The following is a 15,206-nucleotide window of genomic DNA, read 5'->3' as shown; positions in this document are numbered from 1 at the left end:
AGATGTGCCCCCCCCCCCCCCCCGACTCGGTAGCAACACTGCAGATGTCACGGACGTGCACTGATCAAAGCACAGGCATGCGAAGGGCAATCCAGACCATCCACACCCGAGAAAAACGCTCTGCCTCTGGGGGAAATCGATGTCTTCGCTGTCCAGGACCGAAACCCGGCCATACACCTGCAGAGCTCTGGCGCTAGGACTACACAGACCCGGAGCTGGGCAATGCAACAGCCAACACTGGCGGAAAGGCTGAACACCGCGCAGGCTCTCTCCGGGGCTCCGCAAGCGGCTGGTACCGCAGATTCCCGCACGTCTGCGCAGATCTGCACAATCCCGCCGCTCCCATTGGTGGAGAACGGCCGGCGTCTGCGCTGCGAGGGCGGAGCTAGAGCTGAGCAGCACTGCGGAAGATCACAGGACGGGCTGCAAACGACACACATCTCATAGCACCGAGTGGTTTGCTCGGTTAATGCACATGATTTAAATATAAAATGTTAATGGATTATGTAAAACCCGATAATATTAAGCTTGGGTGTGAATAAAAGCTTTTGTGAAATAACGCTTTTACTCTGACAAAAACAGAAAATGTAGTTTATATCAGTGTATTTAGTCCCATTTGATGCATATTGCAACACATAAGGAACTATGTAACCTTGTATGTTGCTGGCAAAAAGTAACTCCTTGACCTGTGCACTAGTTATTGAAGCTGCACTTTCTAAATTGATCGGGGAGGCGTTTTACATCATGAGGGAGCAATACTTTACCAATGAAACGAGATTATGTAAATAGCATACTTTCATATTTTCAATGTAAATGCAAAGCACATACAAGTACCAGTGAATACAATGTAGCATGGTGAGTGAAGTTTTAACACAGTAATACAGATTTAGAAAATGTCCTTTGCAAATCAGCAGGCTATGATTTCCCAACGTGCCAGCTTCAGGCACTGGGGATAATTCCCCGGATTAATTAAAAGTAATACCTCTGCTTTTTAAGAATGAGTGCATAAGAGCATTTACTACCATAATCCAAGACGAGTTATCATGATGCTGATGACGCCAACGCGTTTCTTTGAGTCTGCTGGCAGTAAATGCCCTACTTTCCAGTGCGTCCATAGATGTGTAGATACTTGTAAGGGCCACCTGTTTTGACTTCTGTTCAAGCATTTTGGGCATTTAGATTTGAACATTGATCAACCAGCTATTCTTGTGTAGAAGTGCATCATCTTCATAACCTGGTGAATGATACCCTTGATCCAGCTGTCCAGCACACTTTCAGATCACACTGAGTGGGAAGAGCTGCTTTCTGCAGGAGAGCTGTTCAGTCTCTGAAGTGCTGAACCTGGACAAGGAGGCAGCGCCACAGGTGGTGAATTTAGGTATGGCAGCGTAAAAAAAACATTAATCACGTGTTAAAAAATAAAATAATCCATGCTGTTTATTGATTTGAAAATGGATGCGTTGTATGCCCCGACTATACAACTGAAAATGGATAATCACAAATCCACCACATATGAAAGACTATTGTAAGCAATGCACTATATTCATATTGATACCTGCATTCAGTGAAATTCAAATAAGATGCATTTATTATGACATTGCTATTATATAGTATAAACATGAAAAGACATATCTTTACAAAGTAGATAATGGACATGGATTCTATATTTTGGCTTTCAACCCTACATGTAAATGTCCTCTTTTGGGGCCGTTTACTTTTCTCTCAGATGCACCCAACTGGATATCCTAAGGTTCGTCCATGGTCCGAGTTATTGAACTCAATGGAAAGACATACATTTCACATCATTAGATTCACTAGTAAGAAGAGTTCCAGAGTCAGGGATCCATTTAAAGAGGAAATCAAAAAGATGTTTCCATCAATTTATTAACAACAACACAGAAGATAATGTAATTATGTACTGTACATGTAATGTGACCTAACTTGTGTTCATATTCAGAATTTTTTATCCGCTAGTAAAAGATCCATATAAGCTCCAACAAGAAGGTCCTCCTTTTTCACGCCCAGCTCTTCCATTAATTTGTGAGTGATGTCTTCTCCTTCCTCTGCACTCTGACCATCTTTAAGCACCACCTGCAGGTAAAACATGCATTAAATTATTTGAAAAGGCCAGTGAACACCTAATCGAGATTCCATTTACATCACCCCCAGATACACACATTCATAATTCAAACGACAAGTGACTTATTAGTTGCTTGACAATCCAGCTCAACTATACCTAGAGTAGCAACTGGAAATTAATGTAACATCTAGTATGGTGAATGATTTACCTCCAGTTCCATGAAGTGACCCAGGCCCTCAACTGTGTCCACATGGACCCTGGTCTGTCCAACCATGTACAGGTGTCGCTCTTTTTTCACTGTTCCCTTGACCCCCAAGGAAGCAGAAAGAACTTCCTGAAGACAAAGAAAGAATACAATTGATTTGACTATCCATCCTTTCATCTATGAGGTTTTATATGTTTAGTACAATCTACCTGAATTACAAAACAATCAGTAAAAGGAAGAAGACCTACCAGTAATTCTGGGCACAGCTGCAATCTAGAAATCTGTGATTTCTGGGGTCCTCAATATTTAAATTAAGCTTTGAAATGAATACAGTAGTCTATAAATGCTGGGAACTCCATGTCCCTCCCCCCTACGTGCTCTGGGAAAAATTTACTATTTTTAAATTTAAATATCTGTACAAAGTGTAAAGGGGAGGCTTTTTAGAGTACACTTACTGCAAGTCCATCTGGATCATTCGTGAGAGAGATGGAGTAATTTGAGAGCTTTGGTCCGTCCACATCTGGCCTGTCATAGAATATTAACTGGCCACTCCCATTCTGTTTGAACAAATGGATTTTAGTCAGATATGTTTTTTTTAAAATGAATGAATTTATATTTATGTGTTTCTAGTATAAATAAATACATATACACATATATTATATATACTTACATACATATATACATAATGCATTCTACCAGCGCTCACTTATGGTTGTGAATCCTTGCCACTAAATGCAAAAATATTACAGAAACTGGCCTACACTAAGAAGCATGTAAAGATATATGCTAGGAATAACTAAAATATATTAAAAAAAAAATGAATGGAACTGAGAATGAACAAAAATATGTGACAGCATTGAAAGAGTGAAAATGTTAAAATGGCAATGGGGCAAACACGAAGATTAAATAATAAACGTTGTAGGCGTGACATGGAAATGTGAAGCTGTAGATCGAAGCAAGAGGAAACATCTTGGGGAGCCTTCATCCAGCAGTGGATCGATATGGGATGATTGTGTGTGTGTGTGTAATATATATATATATATATATATATATATATATACACATACATACATACATACATACACACACACACACACACAAGAATAACAAGAAGACTTTATAGACTATTATGTGAAACAAAGCACAACCCTCTGATTTTGTCTTAAAATACCAAATAATTGGATCTAAGATATTAACTTTTGTACTTCTCATAATCGCTTCTTTCCCCCCAATTAATCAATTATACACAAGAAACTTCTAAATGCATATCAAGTTTTTTGTACCATTAAATTCCTAAGCTTCAGACGACCCTTTTGCACATTAAAAAAGGTGTCTTGTTGCAAAATGATTGTTCCTTCCGATTGGCTGAGCTGTTTGGCCTTCCGAGTCAGAATCTGAATGTCGTGAACCGCAGCTTTGATCTCCACATTGGACGGCATTCCTGCAAGAAAAGTATCCTTTACAAACAACAATCATATAATTTACTCATGCACTACTATCCCCAAGTTATATATCAACATTAAAAAAACAACAACTATATTTTATGCAAGTTTATATACTATATGATCCATCCACGTTGATTTTGTGCACCCTCTGTTTTGCTCTTGCCTTCATTAAGATTCACGCCGAAACAAAAGCATACATGTCTGCACTAATTAGTAGTAACTTGATGCTTTTCGTTAATAATGCTTCAGTAATAGTAATAAAGGATACTACAGGCCGCAATGTTAGCTAAGCGAATCACATAGAATATCATACTAAAACTGATTTTTTTTTCAGTAATCTTGCATTGCATTCTCAATGACACATCAAGAGGGGGGAAAAAACATAAATGATTCCCAAAACGAAAACAAACTCACCTCTTTATCAGTTAAGTCCCGCTACTCCTATAGCAGGCGCCTCTGCTCCCCTGCACAACGACAACATCCGCCGTACACAACACATGGGCAGCGCGCCATGCCGTACTTACATCTCCTCCCCCAGGCAAATGCAGTGTTTAAATACGCCATTTGGGGACGCAATCAGATAACTACACATAAAGCCATTTTACTTTAAATATAGACTGTATTATAAAGCTTATTTCTGTGAAGATGCAATCGTGTCTGACTCTCCTGCATTACGATGATTACGAAGAACACATCTGACCGGTGTGTGTGTGTGGCTGGTTTGAGCTTTGGCGCTGATAACAAATTGAAATTTTAATAAATGAGAATAGTTATGAAGATCGTGAGTCATGTTTTAACCTGTACTGTGATGGATTTGGGATGTAGCGAAAGGTGCGCCACATGATACAGAGTTCCGGAGACGCCCACTTTCACAGAACCGTTTTGATGGCGGATCGGCCGCTTGTGCCTCCGCGCCTGCGCTGTGAGGCAGACGAGACGCTGCAGCGCTCAAGAGGGACGAGTTCAGCGCCATTAAACCACTGCCGCCCCCTAGCGCAGCGGAGGCGAACGACACTGCGCCGGGGAGAAAGGCGTGGCTCGGCGGCTGCGTGTGACGTCAGGGGAAGCGCCGCAGCTCGGAGGTCGGGATAAACGCGGATGCCGGGGGACAGCGCTGTGGGATCCGCAGCAACAGTGCCAGCAGGACGGGACGTGTGTCAAGCCATACCTTCATATTAAACACGACTGCAGTCTAGCTTTCAATGCATGTGGTCGTGTTTTTCATGGTCCGGTCCCTTCCCCACTGATGCTCCACACACTGGTCCGTGCTGGACACCGCGTTGGTAAATCTAGTTTCTCGCTGATTACTATCGATCCGTCTGCACCGAGGAGGTGCGTGAAAATAATGCAGTCGGGGGATCATCTGCACGGACGTCCTTGCGCGCTTTCCACGTCTAACGGGGTGAACGGGGCGTCGAAATCGCCGGGCGCGGATGCCAGGCTGCTCGGCCACCCCGGGGCTCCTGTGCGCTGTGAGCCGGGCAGGGTGCCCAGCCCCTGCTGCGGGAATGGGGAGGACGACTCGGAAGCGGAGTCTTACCGGGATGGGCGCACCGAGGAGGTGGATAAAGACACCAAGGTGAGGGCGTACGCCTGGTGCCAAGCCTTTCTGTCCGGAGCATGGAAACGCATTACCGAAGAAGAGTTTCAGATCGGCGTTATCAGGTATATATAAGCACATCCAGAGCTCTCTTATGTATGGATGGCATGCATGTGAAACAGGAAGTCAGCTGCCCCTCAGCAGGGTGCTGCCACCCAGCATCACAGCTACTTCTTAGGACACCATGCATTACATCTGTTCTGTATGTGCCATATTGATTGTGTTGGCATGCTGCTTCAGACAGTATTTCTTATTGCACAAAACATAAAAACAGTGTCTCTGTTAGAGTACATACAATACATGTGAAGATATTGCATATAAGAAAACAAGTCCTCTTACAAATAAGATGTTGATACTAATATGTGTATCCATCTAGTAGTACACAGGAGTAGAGAAGCCCAACTTCATTTTCTGATAAAGATTGCCAGGGCCATTTACCAAGCAGCTTTAATTAAGTGTATTGGAGCAGTTTAACTGAGTTGTGTTTCCCCAAGGCTTCTCTGCAGTGCAGTGTCTGGGACAGGTTTGGTGTTTTGCTTGTGAATGCTGGGAAGTCTGTCATAGTAAAGGTCAAGAGGTTTTTTTTTATTATTTCTTATATTTTCGTGTTATTATTATTGTTTAAATTGTTAAACTATGGATATGTCTGCGGGTGAATTGTTAGCACCACACAATCAGGAGTATTGTTACAATGTAGATTCAATCATTTTTTTTTAATAATTTATTTTCATAAATGTGACAGTTGTTCAGTTTACAAGCCAATTACATAGGCCAAACATGACGTAATAGTTTATCCGATTTGTTTTGACCAATCATTTATTGAAAGTGTTACATAGGACTGTGACCTTTGCACTAGTTCAGTGTGATCCCTGTTACGTGGAGGACTGGACCTGAACTTCTAAACGTGTTGCGAAACCACCTTGCAGTCACTGTTGGACTTATCAACGTGTTGCATTCCTGAAAAGCAACGTGTCTAGGCTATTTCATAATGCAAATGTCAGGCAATACAGCGAGTGATATATATTTTTTTTTTTAGTCCAGTGTCCATTGTGAGGGATATTGGCCTGTTTCAAATGTCACAGTCATGCCACAGTATTTAATAAGCCAGCTGAAACAGTGGGAACCGGTTGGTGGGAAGGAGAAGCTTGCAGCTTTGTTTCTGCTCTGACTCAGCCCTTCCCTGGGATTTTAATTGTGGACTCTCTTCTCCTTGTAGGAAGCTATGCACATGTTCTCCTTTGTAAGAGTCTGACTATCCTGCTAATTTGCAGTTTGTCTTTTGGGATCTTTGGATTAACCTTTACTTGAGCAGTAGGCCTATGGCACCCATTTTTTGAATATCACGTTGCATGAATCAAACTAGAAACAAAGATTAAGCTTGACAGTGATTGAGAAGTCATGAATCTTTGATATGAGCTTATGTAAAGTTGTATCTGTTTTATTTTCTCCCACCCTTTTTTCCCATAATCATTATCAACTTCATAGCTTTTTGGAATTATTGTCCCTCGACCTTTAACTCCTCTGTTTGTTTAGAAGATCTTGCACATTTCTGGTACCTTGTTGTCCTATTTGCGCTGTATTGGAATCTCATATCTCATATTCTTGGTTTCTGCATCTTCTCTTTCAGTGGTGGACTCAGTAACCTACTGTACCTTTGCTCTCTGCCTGACCATGTGGACAGTGTTGGACAAGAGCCCCGCCAAGTGCTGCTTAGGATTTATGGAGCCATTTTACAGGTGCTTCTTCTGTTCTATAGTGACTAGGAATGTATAATGTATCTATGTTTTAAATATAGAGTTCACACCTTTCATAGTAAACATGTTTTTCAAATAATTAAAAGAACAGCATTCAGGAAGTGAATTTGAAAGTTAAGAAGTGATCATACCTAATAAAGTTCAAGTTATTTGTTAGAAATCACAGGTGTTTTGTTTGTTCATCCTGTCTGGTGAAGAGAAACTCACTGCTCTGGTGTATGTGTGTGTCAGGGTGTGGATTCCCTCGTGCTGGAGAGCGTGATGTTCGCAATACTGGCCGAGCGAGAACTGGGCCCCCGACTCCATGGCATCTTCCCTGAGGGTCGACTGGAGCAGTACCTTCCGGTGAGAGAGCAATTCAGCCGTCTTCGTTTCCTATGTTTGCTTGTTTTGAGCACTTCCACTGTAGGGACAAATTTATTGTCTTTTTGTTAGTTATGTTTTAAATTAATCAAAGAACAACATTACTTCCTTCAGTGCATCACTTTTTGATATGGTGCTGTGGGGAGCCAGCTGTTTGCCTTTCTGCTGACCATCTTGAATCGGAGAACACTTTTTGTCCTTCAGAGGCAGACAGCGTGCTCCTCAGGAATGCATCTCTTGTCGCTGAAGTGTGTGGGAACTCTTAACTGCCGCTGGGGCACGCACTTGGTTTTAGTGCTGCCCTTGTCCCCTCATGAGCTGTGAAAATATTCACAGAACTTGTGCTATACAGTACCTGAGACCAGGTAAATGCAAATACAAAATAACAACAAAATATGGTCTGCATTTAAATACAGATCCCCATTTTTTTGCAGAATAATTAGAGAGATTAAATTAAAGTAATGACAGTGATGGGATTGTTAATCAGACAATCTCTAGAAGCACATATATATAGGCTAAATCAAACAGACACTTCTTCTAGGTATACAGTTAACAAACAGTTATATGCATTTTTCTTTTCCGGGCTTCCCTGGGCTGAGACTCCTGTCCACTCGGCTGGGCAGAGCCTCGCAGGAACCGTTCCAAAAGCTGTCGGATTTTTCCACAAACACTGTGGCAGTACAGGGCTTTGGGAAGCTGCACTTCAGTGCAACACTTTTTGATGTGGTCTTGTGGGGAGCATGCAGACAAGTGCTGCCTCCTGGGCTTCTAGCGCTCTCCTGGGAGTAGAAGAGGTCAGAACCAAGCCAACCTTTTGCCTTTCTGCTGACCAGCTTGAGTGGGATCACACTTTTTCTCTTTCCAGAGGCAGACAGCGTGCTCCTCTGGAATGCGCTCTTGTGTGGGGGCATCTTGATTTAGGCCAGAATGTAACTCTTGCTCGGGTACCTCGCCTCTGTCATTGTGGTGTACCTTTAACATGCTTTCACACACTGCCTTTTAAAATACATCCACCGTCCACTGTTCTGTCGGTTGCTGCGGCCCACATACTGCCCTCAGCCCCAGCACACCTGTTCTGTGTGAAATTTCAGCTTTGGTTTCACACATTTCCAGAGTAACCGGTTGCGAACGGAGCAGCTGCGCATTCCTGACATCTCTGCGGAGATCGCCGTGAAGATGTCTCGTTTCCACGGGATGCTCATGCCCTTTAACAAGGAGCCCAAGTGGCTGTTCGGGACCATTGAAAGGTACGGCACTCGCCAGTCTCCGTTTAATCCACTGTGTTTCTCAGTGGGCTTCAGTTTACTGCTGAAGTTGCATCTTGTAATTGCACTGTATTATGACTGTTTGTGTGATTCCCAGGTTCTCCTTTTACTCGTGTCATTGTTCTGGTTGATTCGAACTATTAGAATGACTAGATTTAAAAGTTATTATTCATTTGCTTTCTGAAAATGAGTGACGCATGATTTAAAACCTGACAAACTATGTATTCGTTTTCTTGTCCACGCTGCTCTTTGTCTCAGGTACATGAACCAGATTTTGAAACTGAAGTTCACCAGAGAGGCCCATGTGAAAAAATTCAAGAAGCTGATGAAGTACAACCTGCCGGCAGAGATGGAGAGTCTCAGGTGAGCTGGGCATCTGAGGAGAGAAAATTGAAGTTTCCTGAATATTTGTTAAGCTAAGTTGATAGGTTTGAAGTATGACCATGTAGTGGTTGCTTTTCAATAACAAGCTAAGACTTCCAAGTCCTTCTGTCCTCCCAAAAAAACTCTGTTTAGTTGAGGTCATCTTTATAAAATTACAGATTTGTGGATTGTGCTAAAATAAATTACCCCTTTTTCTCTCCAAGGACACTTCTAGAATCGACTCCTTCTCCTGTGGTTTTCTGTCACAATGACGTGCAAGAAGGTAAGCAGAAATTATGGTATCCTATCTTGTGTCTTACAGACTCCGAATTGCAGATTTATGGTCTTAACGCCTAAAATGAATAATTTGATAATGTGGAATGCGTTTGAGTGAATTTAATTAATCTTCCTCTAACACAAAATGCCTAAATATTTTCGATGAATGATGTTAAAACCACCCAAAACACTCTGGATGGATAAACAAGTGTAGTTTGGAATTTGTTTGACTGTTTGTACTTTGGAAATGTTGTACTCGTATATATTTTAGTTCCTCTGTGTGTCAAATGATTCAGAGTTTGTTAGTGGTTCATTGCTCACTGCATTTCTCTCTCTTGTGTCATAGGCAACATTCTCATGTTGGATAATAGAGACCCCTCTTCTACAGACAAGCTGATGCTCATCGATTTTGAATACAGCAGCTATAATTACAGGTGAAGACCACACTCTTATACTGGTTAGACTGTCAGTCAAAATCAAAAGATTGAGGGAAACATAGAAACAGGTTAGATCAAAATGTCTCAAGTTACCAGTTCCAAATTATTACAAAAAGTAAGCTAAACAAGTATATTAGTCATCTACTGATGTAATTGTTTGTATTCCAATTTATTGATTTTTAATTAAAACTCCACCCTGTAATGAACGATAAAGCTGTGGTTGTGTTTCCAGGGGTTTTGACATTGGGAATCATTTCTGTGAGTGGGTCTATGACTACACCCATAACCAGTGGCCCTTTTTCAAAGCCAATCTGGAAAACTTCCCCAACAAGCAACAACAGGTAAACATTTCAATGAACTATTTCCTAATATGAAATAATACTCCGATTTCACACTTCATATTATTAGCCTACATAAAGAAAAATGTATTTCATATATTGCATCTATATGGGATAAAGGTGGAAATGTTTTCAAACCATGCCCTGTCATAGGTTTATAATAGTGTGGAAGTTGTAGATTATTTGTGATAGTGGAATAGTGGTTCCTTTTTCTAAGAACTCATCTTAATTATTCATAGATATTTTAACATCCATCATTTTTAAGTGCGGAACATAATGTAATGGTCTTCAATTTTGTGATGGGTTAAAACTAAATTTAAAAAAAATTACAAAATGATTAAGGTTGACTTTGATCTGCTTTGCTCTATTCCTAGCTACACTTCATTCGACATTACTTGGCCGAGCACAATGGAAATGCTTCTCAGGAAGACCAGGCACAAACTGAAGAACATATAATCATCGAAGCCAACCGGTATGAACCGAAGCTCTAACAACGTCCCGTAAAAATAGTCCAATGATCTCCTTCTCAGAAATGTTGTTCTAGACGTCATGAACATTTAATTAGAATGATGTGACTTTCAGATTGTTGCATTAATTGAGTCACATTTTCAAGGAATTTAAAGAGAGATTGATGGACTAGGTAGTATCTTCAATAAGAATAAGTTTTGCTGCTTTAATAACCCGAAACAGCAGTAAACATAATAAACTAGGTATGGTGTTCAAATACTATCGGCCAGTATCTTGATTGTTATTGTTTATTTCTTTAGATTTGCGTTGGCATCTCACTTCTTGTGGGGATTGTGGTCCATTATACAAGCTAAATTATCGACGATAGAGTTTGGGTACATGGTAAGTACAGCAGAAGGACTCTTTATTAATAATGTAATGTGTTAAATGTAATCATACATTTCTGTTTTCAACTCTTTATCTGTTGAAATTCAGGACTTGTTTTGCATCTAATTTTGCATCTAAACAAAGTTTGGCTTTGTGAGTAACACACTACAGGAAGTTGCTCTTTTGAATGCAGTAAGTCGTATATTTATAACAGACATTAAATATAAGAATCTGTCTGTAGCGACTCTCATTTGCGTTGTACTTTGGGGTTTCATTAAGCTTTAATATTTCAAGCTACTGATTTTACAGCTCTTAAATTGTAGAGAAGTTGTGACGCCTTGTCTATTTTCTATTGCAGGATTATGCGCAGTGTCGATTTGATGCGTACTTCAAGCAAAAAAAGCAATTTGAGTAACACTCAGTTTCAATGGAAACCTTCAGCACAAAACGAAAAATTAACGTATCATACAAAAAGGATCTCTCATTCTGTATTTCGAAGCTGCAGATTTGTTTCTCGGTATTTAAGCATCCGTCCAAAGATGATGAACAGTGAAAAATTCAAAAAGTGCTTGAATTTATAAAGCTTGAGTTTAAAAAAAAAAAAAATTAGCCTATGTTGAAAAATAATAAATTACAACATAAATAATAAAATGAACGAAAAGACTGTACTCTAAGACAAGTAACATCAATGACAGTTATTCACCAAGAAGTATGAGATGTACAATCATCAGTTGAAATCTTTCAAAATACTGTGATCTTGTAAATAGCATCTCAAACGTTATGTCTTCAGCTTATGACTGAAAAGAGGCAGGCAAGAGAAGGAACATTTTATTTTTACTACAGTAAATAACTACATTTTGCGTCCTTCATATCATGTTAACAACAAAAGCACTTATGTACTTCATACAAATATTCTTGTTTTTGTTTATTGTATTCTGTATTGTGTATAGTTTACATTTATGCGCATCATTTTCCTGTTTCTCATCCTTTTTCATTGCTGGTTATGGATACAATATTTCTTGCAGCTAGTACAGCATATACCACATTTCTGAATACCTCATGGAATGTATTGTGCGCTGTTTTTGAACAAATTAATTTCCACATAGATTTCATATACAGTTCACAATAAGGGTCCAACATGTAATTCCATATTCTATATGGTTTTACTATTCTCTTTAGAGTTTTTTTGTGTGTGTCTGTTTCTGAGCTCAATATTTAGTATTTTTTACATATGCAGTTATCATAGGAATGTGACTTTAACTAGATTAACAGTGAGTGTTGTTTCAAACACACTGAATGTATAAGAACACCTGCAGCCTGTAGTTTCTTATGGAGAGGTTTCTATCAGCAATATATGTTGTTAAGGACAAGGAAAAAGTTCAACTCTTCTAGCTAATCTCTTGGTCAGGAAGAATCTTCAAATGTTCTCCCAGTATGGTTGTAAAATGGGCATTTGGGCTTTTGTTTTAATGATTTTAATAGTTTTTCTTTGATCAAATATTTGGTGTCTGATGTTAGCATGTATTTGTGACATCAAAATGCTGCTACTACAATACGGTGCATGTAAGGATGATTTAAAACAAATTTTATGACAAACGGATTTCTTTAATCACGTCCATGCGATGTCAGCATCAAAGTACACCCATGCCTTAAGCGACAATATATTGTATACATTTCTTAAAACATGGCTGAGTTCTTGATGAACTTTCTGTCTGTCTGACTGTAAAAGAAAATTAATTGCAATCCTCTTGAGCTTATTATTTGTTCATTTGAAACGGATATAATTGTATAGTTACTAAACAATGTAATTGGATCTGAATAGGATATGTCAGAAATACAATGGTGACTAAAAAGCTAAAAACGCAGAGAAAGGTTAACTCCAAGCAGTCGATAAACAAGCCAAGTAACTTGTTTTTTAAATTAGTTTAATTGAAATCTAATTTGTAATTACAATTAATTAATATTGTAATTGTACTACATTTTGGTTGTATGGGCACGTGGCTGAGACATTCAAGAAACAAAGTAAAACTAATCACAAGAGGCTGTGATTTATGTATTTATTTATATGTTTTCACTTTTGTTTTTGACTCTGTACATCACTTTCAAGGTTCAAATCATTTCTTTAAACTATAATGTTGTCATGTTATTGTTTCACCCAGTGATTTAGGTTTTTGTCAGCCTCACCAATTGAATCCATTGAATCCAAGCGACTATCCAATTGTGGTAAATAACTATGGGTCTAAATATATATATTGTTGTGTGTCTGACCTTTGGAAAATGTTTTTTAAAAAGATTTGCATCCTAGAAAGTGAGTTTCCTGAGAAACATTTTGCAAGGATAAGGTAATGACAACTTAAGTTTTTACTAGGATTCAGCTCTAGTACTTTGCCCGGACTTTCTGGTTTTGGGTACAATTGTCCCTGTACTGGTCTGCTAAAGAACAGTAAATTCCCTGATTTCATCAAAAATCATAACATTTCTGCTTTTTTATGTTGGTGATCATATTTCTATAGAAAGTGGTCATTCTATGGTAGATAGTTTCCAAACCTGCATCCCTCACATATTGCAAAGACAGGAAGAGAATCTGGGCATCACATTTAAATTAGATAATTTAAACTTATCTTTTCAATAAGTGCTGCCAGGCTGGGCACAGGACGCAAACCCCACTGTGTGCATATGGGCTGTCCACCACCGGCCCCTTCTGTTCCAGGAATGGGCTGTGCTCTTAGGGACAGGATTGCTGATCTCTACTACTTACAGGCTTTCCAATGCATTTGCCCATCAGTTTTCTTCTCTGCTATGCCATATTTATTGGGATAGTGTTATTATTAAATTATTAAATTACTTATTTTATTCCTCATTACTTAATGGAAACAATGCATACATTCCTGAATTAACCGCATAGTCCAAGAAAACAACTGTTTGAAATGCATTCAGATACTTGGTTTTACCAATTGAAAGCACATGCTTACAAAAACATCCACATTGAAACCTCAAAATGAAGATTTACTGACATGGCTACTTTTTCTTCCTTTTCTGGATTTAAACCTATCAGCTTTACTAAAATTGTTGTTGCAAGACAAATACTATTTTCATCATATTGTATTCATCACCTGTTCATATTTTGAAATCACAAATTCTATGAAGGATTTTTTTCCATAAAGATGCACTCATTGTAGTAATTGTATTAGGATTGGTCTGCAAGAGAAGGTATCCAGAGCCAACCGCAGGCATTCAAGTTTCAACAGCAACATTTCTTTACATCTGGAAAGGAAATACATAGACAATCACTAACTATTTAGTTTACAGACTTGTGTAAAGACAGATTATTTTGTAATTGCATGTTCAACTTCAGTCTTGACTTACAGAAATTAATCTGAATGCAACTGAAATATTCAATCAGTTTACTTTACTGTTCAGGATTTGTTTGTTTTTTGCACTGCTACACTTCCATGTAATTACTTTACAGAATGTTAATAAAATTAAATTATTATAAATGAGAGACTGGAGCCAATTTTATTATTGTTTTCCTTCAGAGTTCAGATGCATCTCTAATGGTTAGTAGATGAGACTCACATTAGCCATCCATCTGTTAAAAGTGTGCGCTCCTCTAATCTCAGAAATAAGGATTGTCATCAGGCATGCATTTGTTAAAATCAAATTGTATTTAATGGGGTTAAGGATCACTGGAGCATGTGTCTGGGATTTGTATGTGCCTTGTAATTGTTTTAAATTTCTGCTAATACTTTTGAAACCGAGGCTGGGAGGAAGAATTGTACATGGTTTTTGAGCTCTCTGCTGAATTTGGGGAGGCGCTCAAGTTAAGATTAAAGTGTGTGACATCCTTTAATTGAATTTCAAACAACCCAATAAAGAGGTCAGGACTCTAAAGAATCTGTAATAACATTTTGTTTCTGCTTTCCTTTGATGGATAATGTGTTTGCTTTTTTTAGTAACTTTTTTTGTTTGTTTGTTTTGTTTGTTTAATCTAGAAGAACTGCCAGCTGATATATGTATTCAATTTTAATCTCTTCTGCATATTACCACAATCTTCAGTCTGTAGTAATTGTCTTATAAAACTCTGTGGTAATAGTCATGTATAATACACATCCTGTAAACACAACTGGAACACTAGCTGTATTTCAGTTGGGTGTATTGCTATTTTTATATATTTTTCTATTTCCATGGAGAAGACTTTGTTATTTCAAAAGCATGCACAGGATCATTTGAAAGTTCTCCGTCGTGT

The 15,206-nt window shown here is 38.9% G+C and overlaps 1 protein-coding gene across 2 annotated transcripts; it reads left to right on the top strand.

Annotated features, from left to right (window-relative positions):
* The first annotated feature begins 4,775 nt into the window (after positions 1–4,775).
* chkb (choline kinase beta) lies at positions 4,776–14,462 on the top strand. Of its 2 annotated transcripts, none has more exons than XM_066723741.1 (11): positions 4,776–5,309; positions 6,958–7,066; positions 7,316–7,429; positions 8,561–8,694; positions 8,971–9,075; positions 9,300–9,358; positions 9,698–9,785; positions 10,021–10,129; positions 10,501–10,598; positions 10,894–10,975; positions 11,319–14,462. In XM_066723741.1, the coding sequence occupies exons 1-11, from the start codon at positions 5,164–5,166 to the stop codon at positions 11,373–11,375; spliced, it is 1,101 nt and encodes a 366-aa protein (XP_066579838.1). In that variant the 5' UTR covers positions 4,776–5,163; the 3' UTR covers positions 11,376–14,462. The 2 variants fall into 2 exon arrangements, with proteins under 2 accessions (XP_066579838.1, XP_066579836.1); XM_066723739.1 differs by having other exon boundaries at positions 4,776–5,395.
* Positions 14,463–15,206: the final 744 nt, after the last annotated feature.

Source organism: Amia ocellicauda, chromosome 15, assembly GCF_036373705.1.
Source record: "Amia ocellicauda isolate fAmiCal2 chromosome 15, fAmiCal2.hap1, whole genome shotgun sequence".
Lineage (NCBI taxonomy): Eukaryota > Metazoa > Chordata > Actinopteri > Amiiformes > Amiidae > Amia > Amia ocellicauda.
Note: the sequence above shows the minus strand (reverse complement) of the source record. Positions and strands in the feature narration are given on the sequence as shown.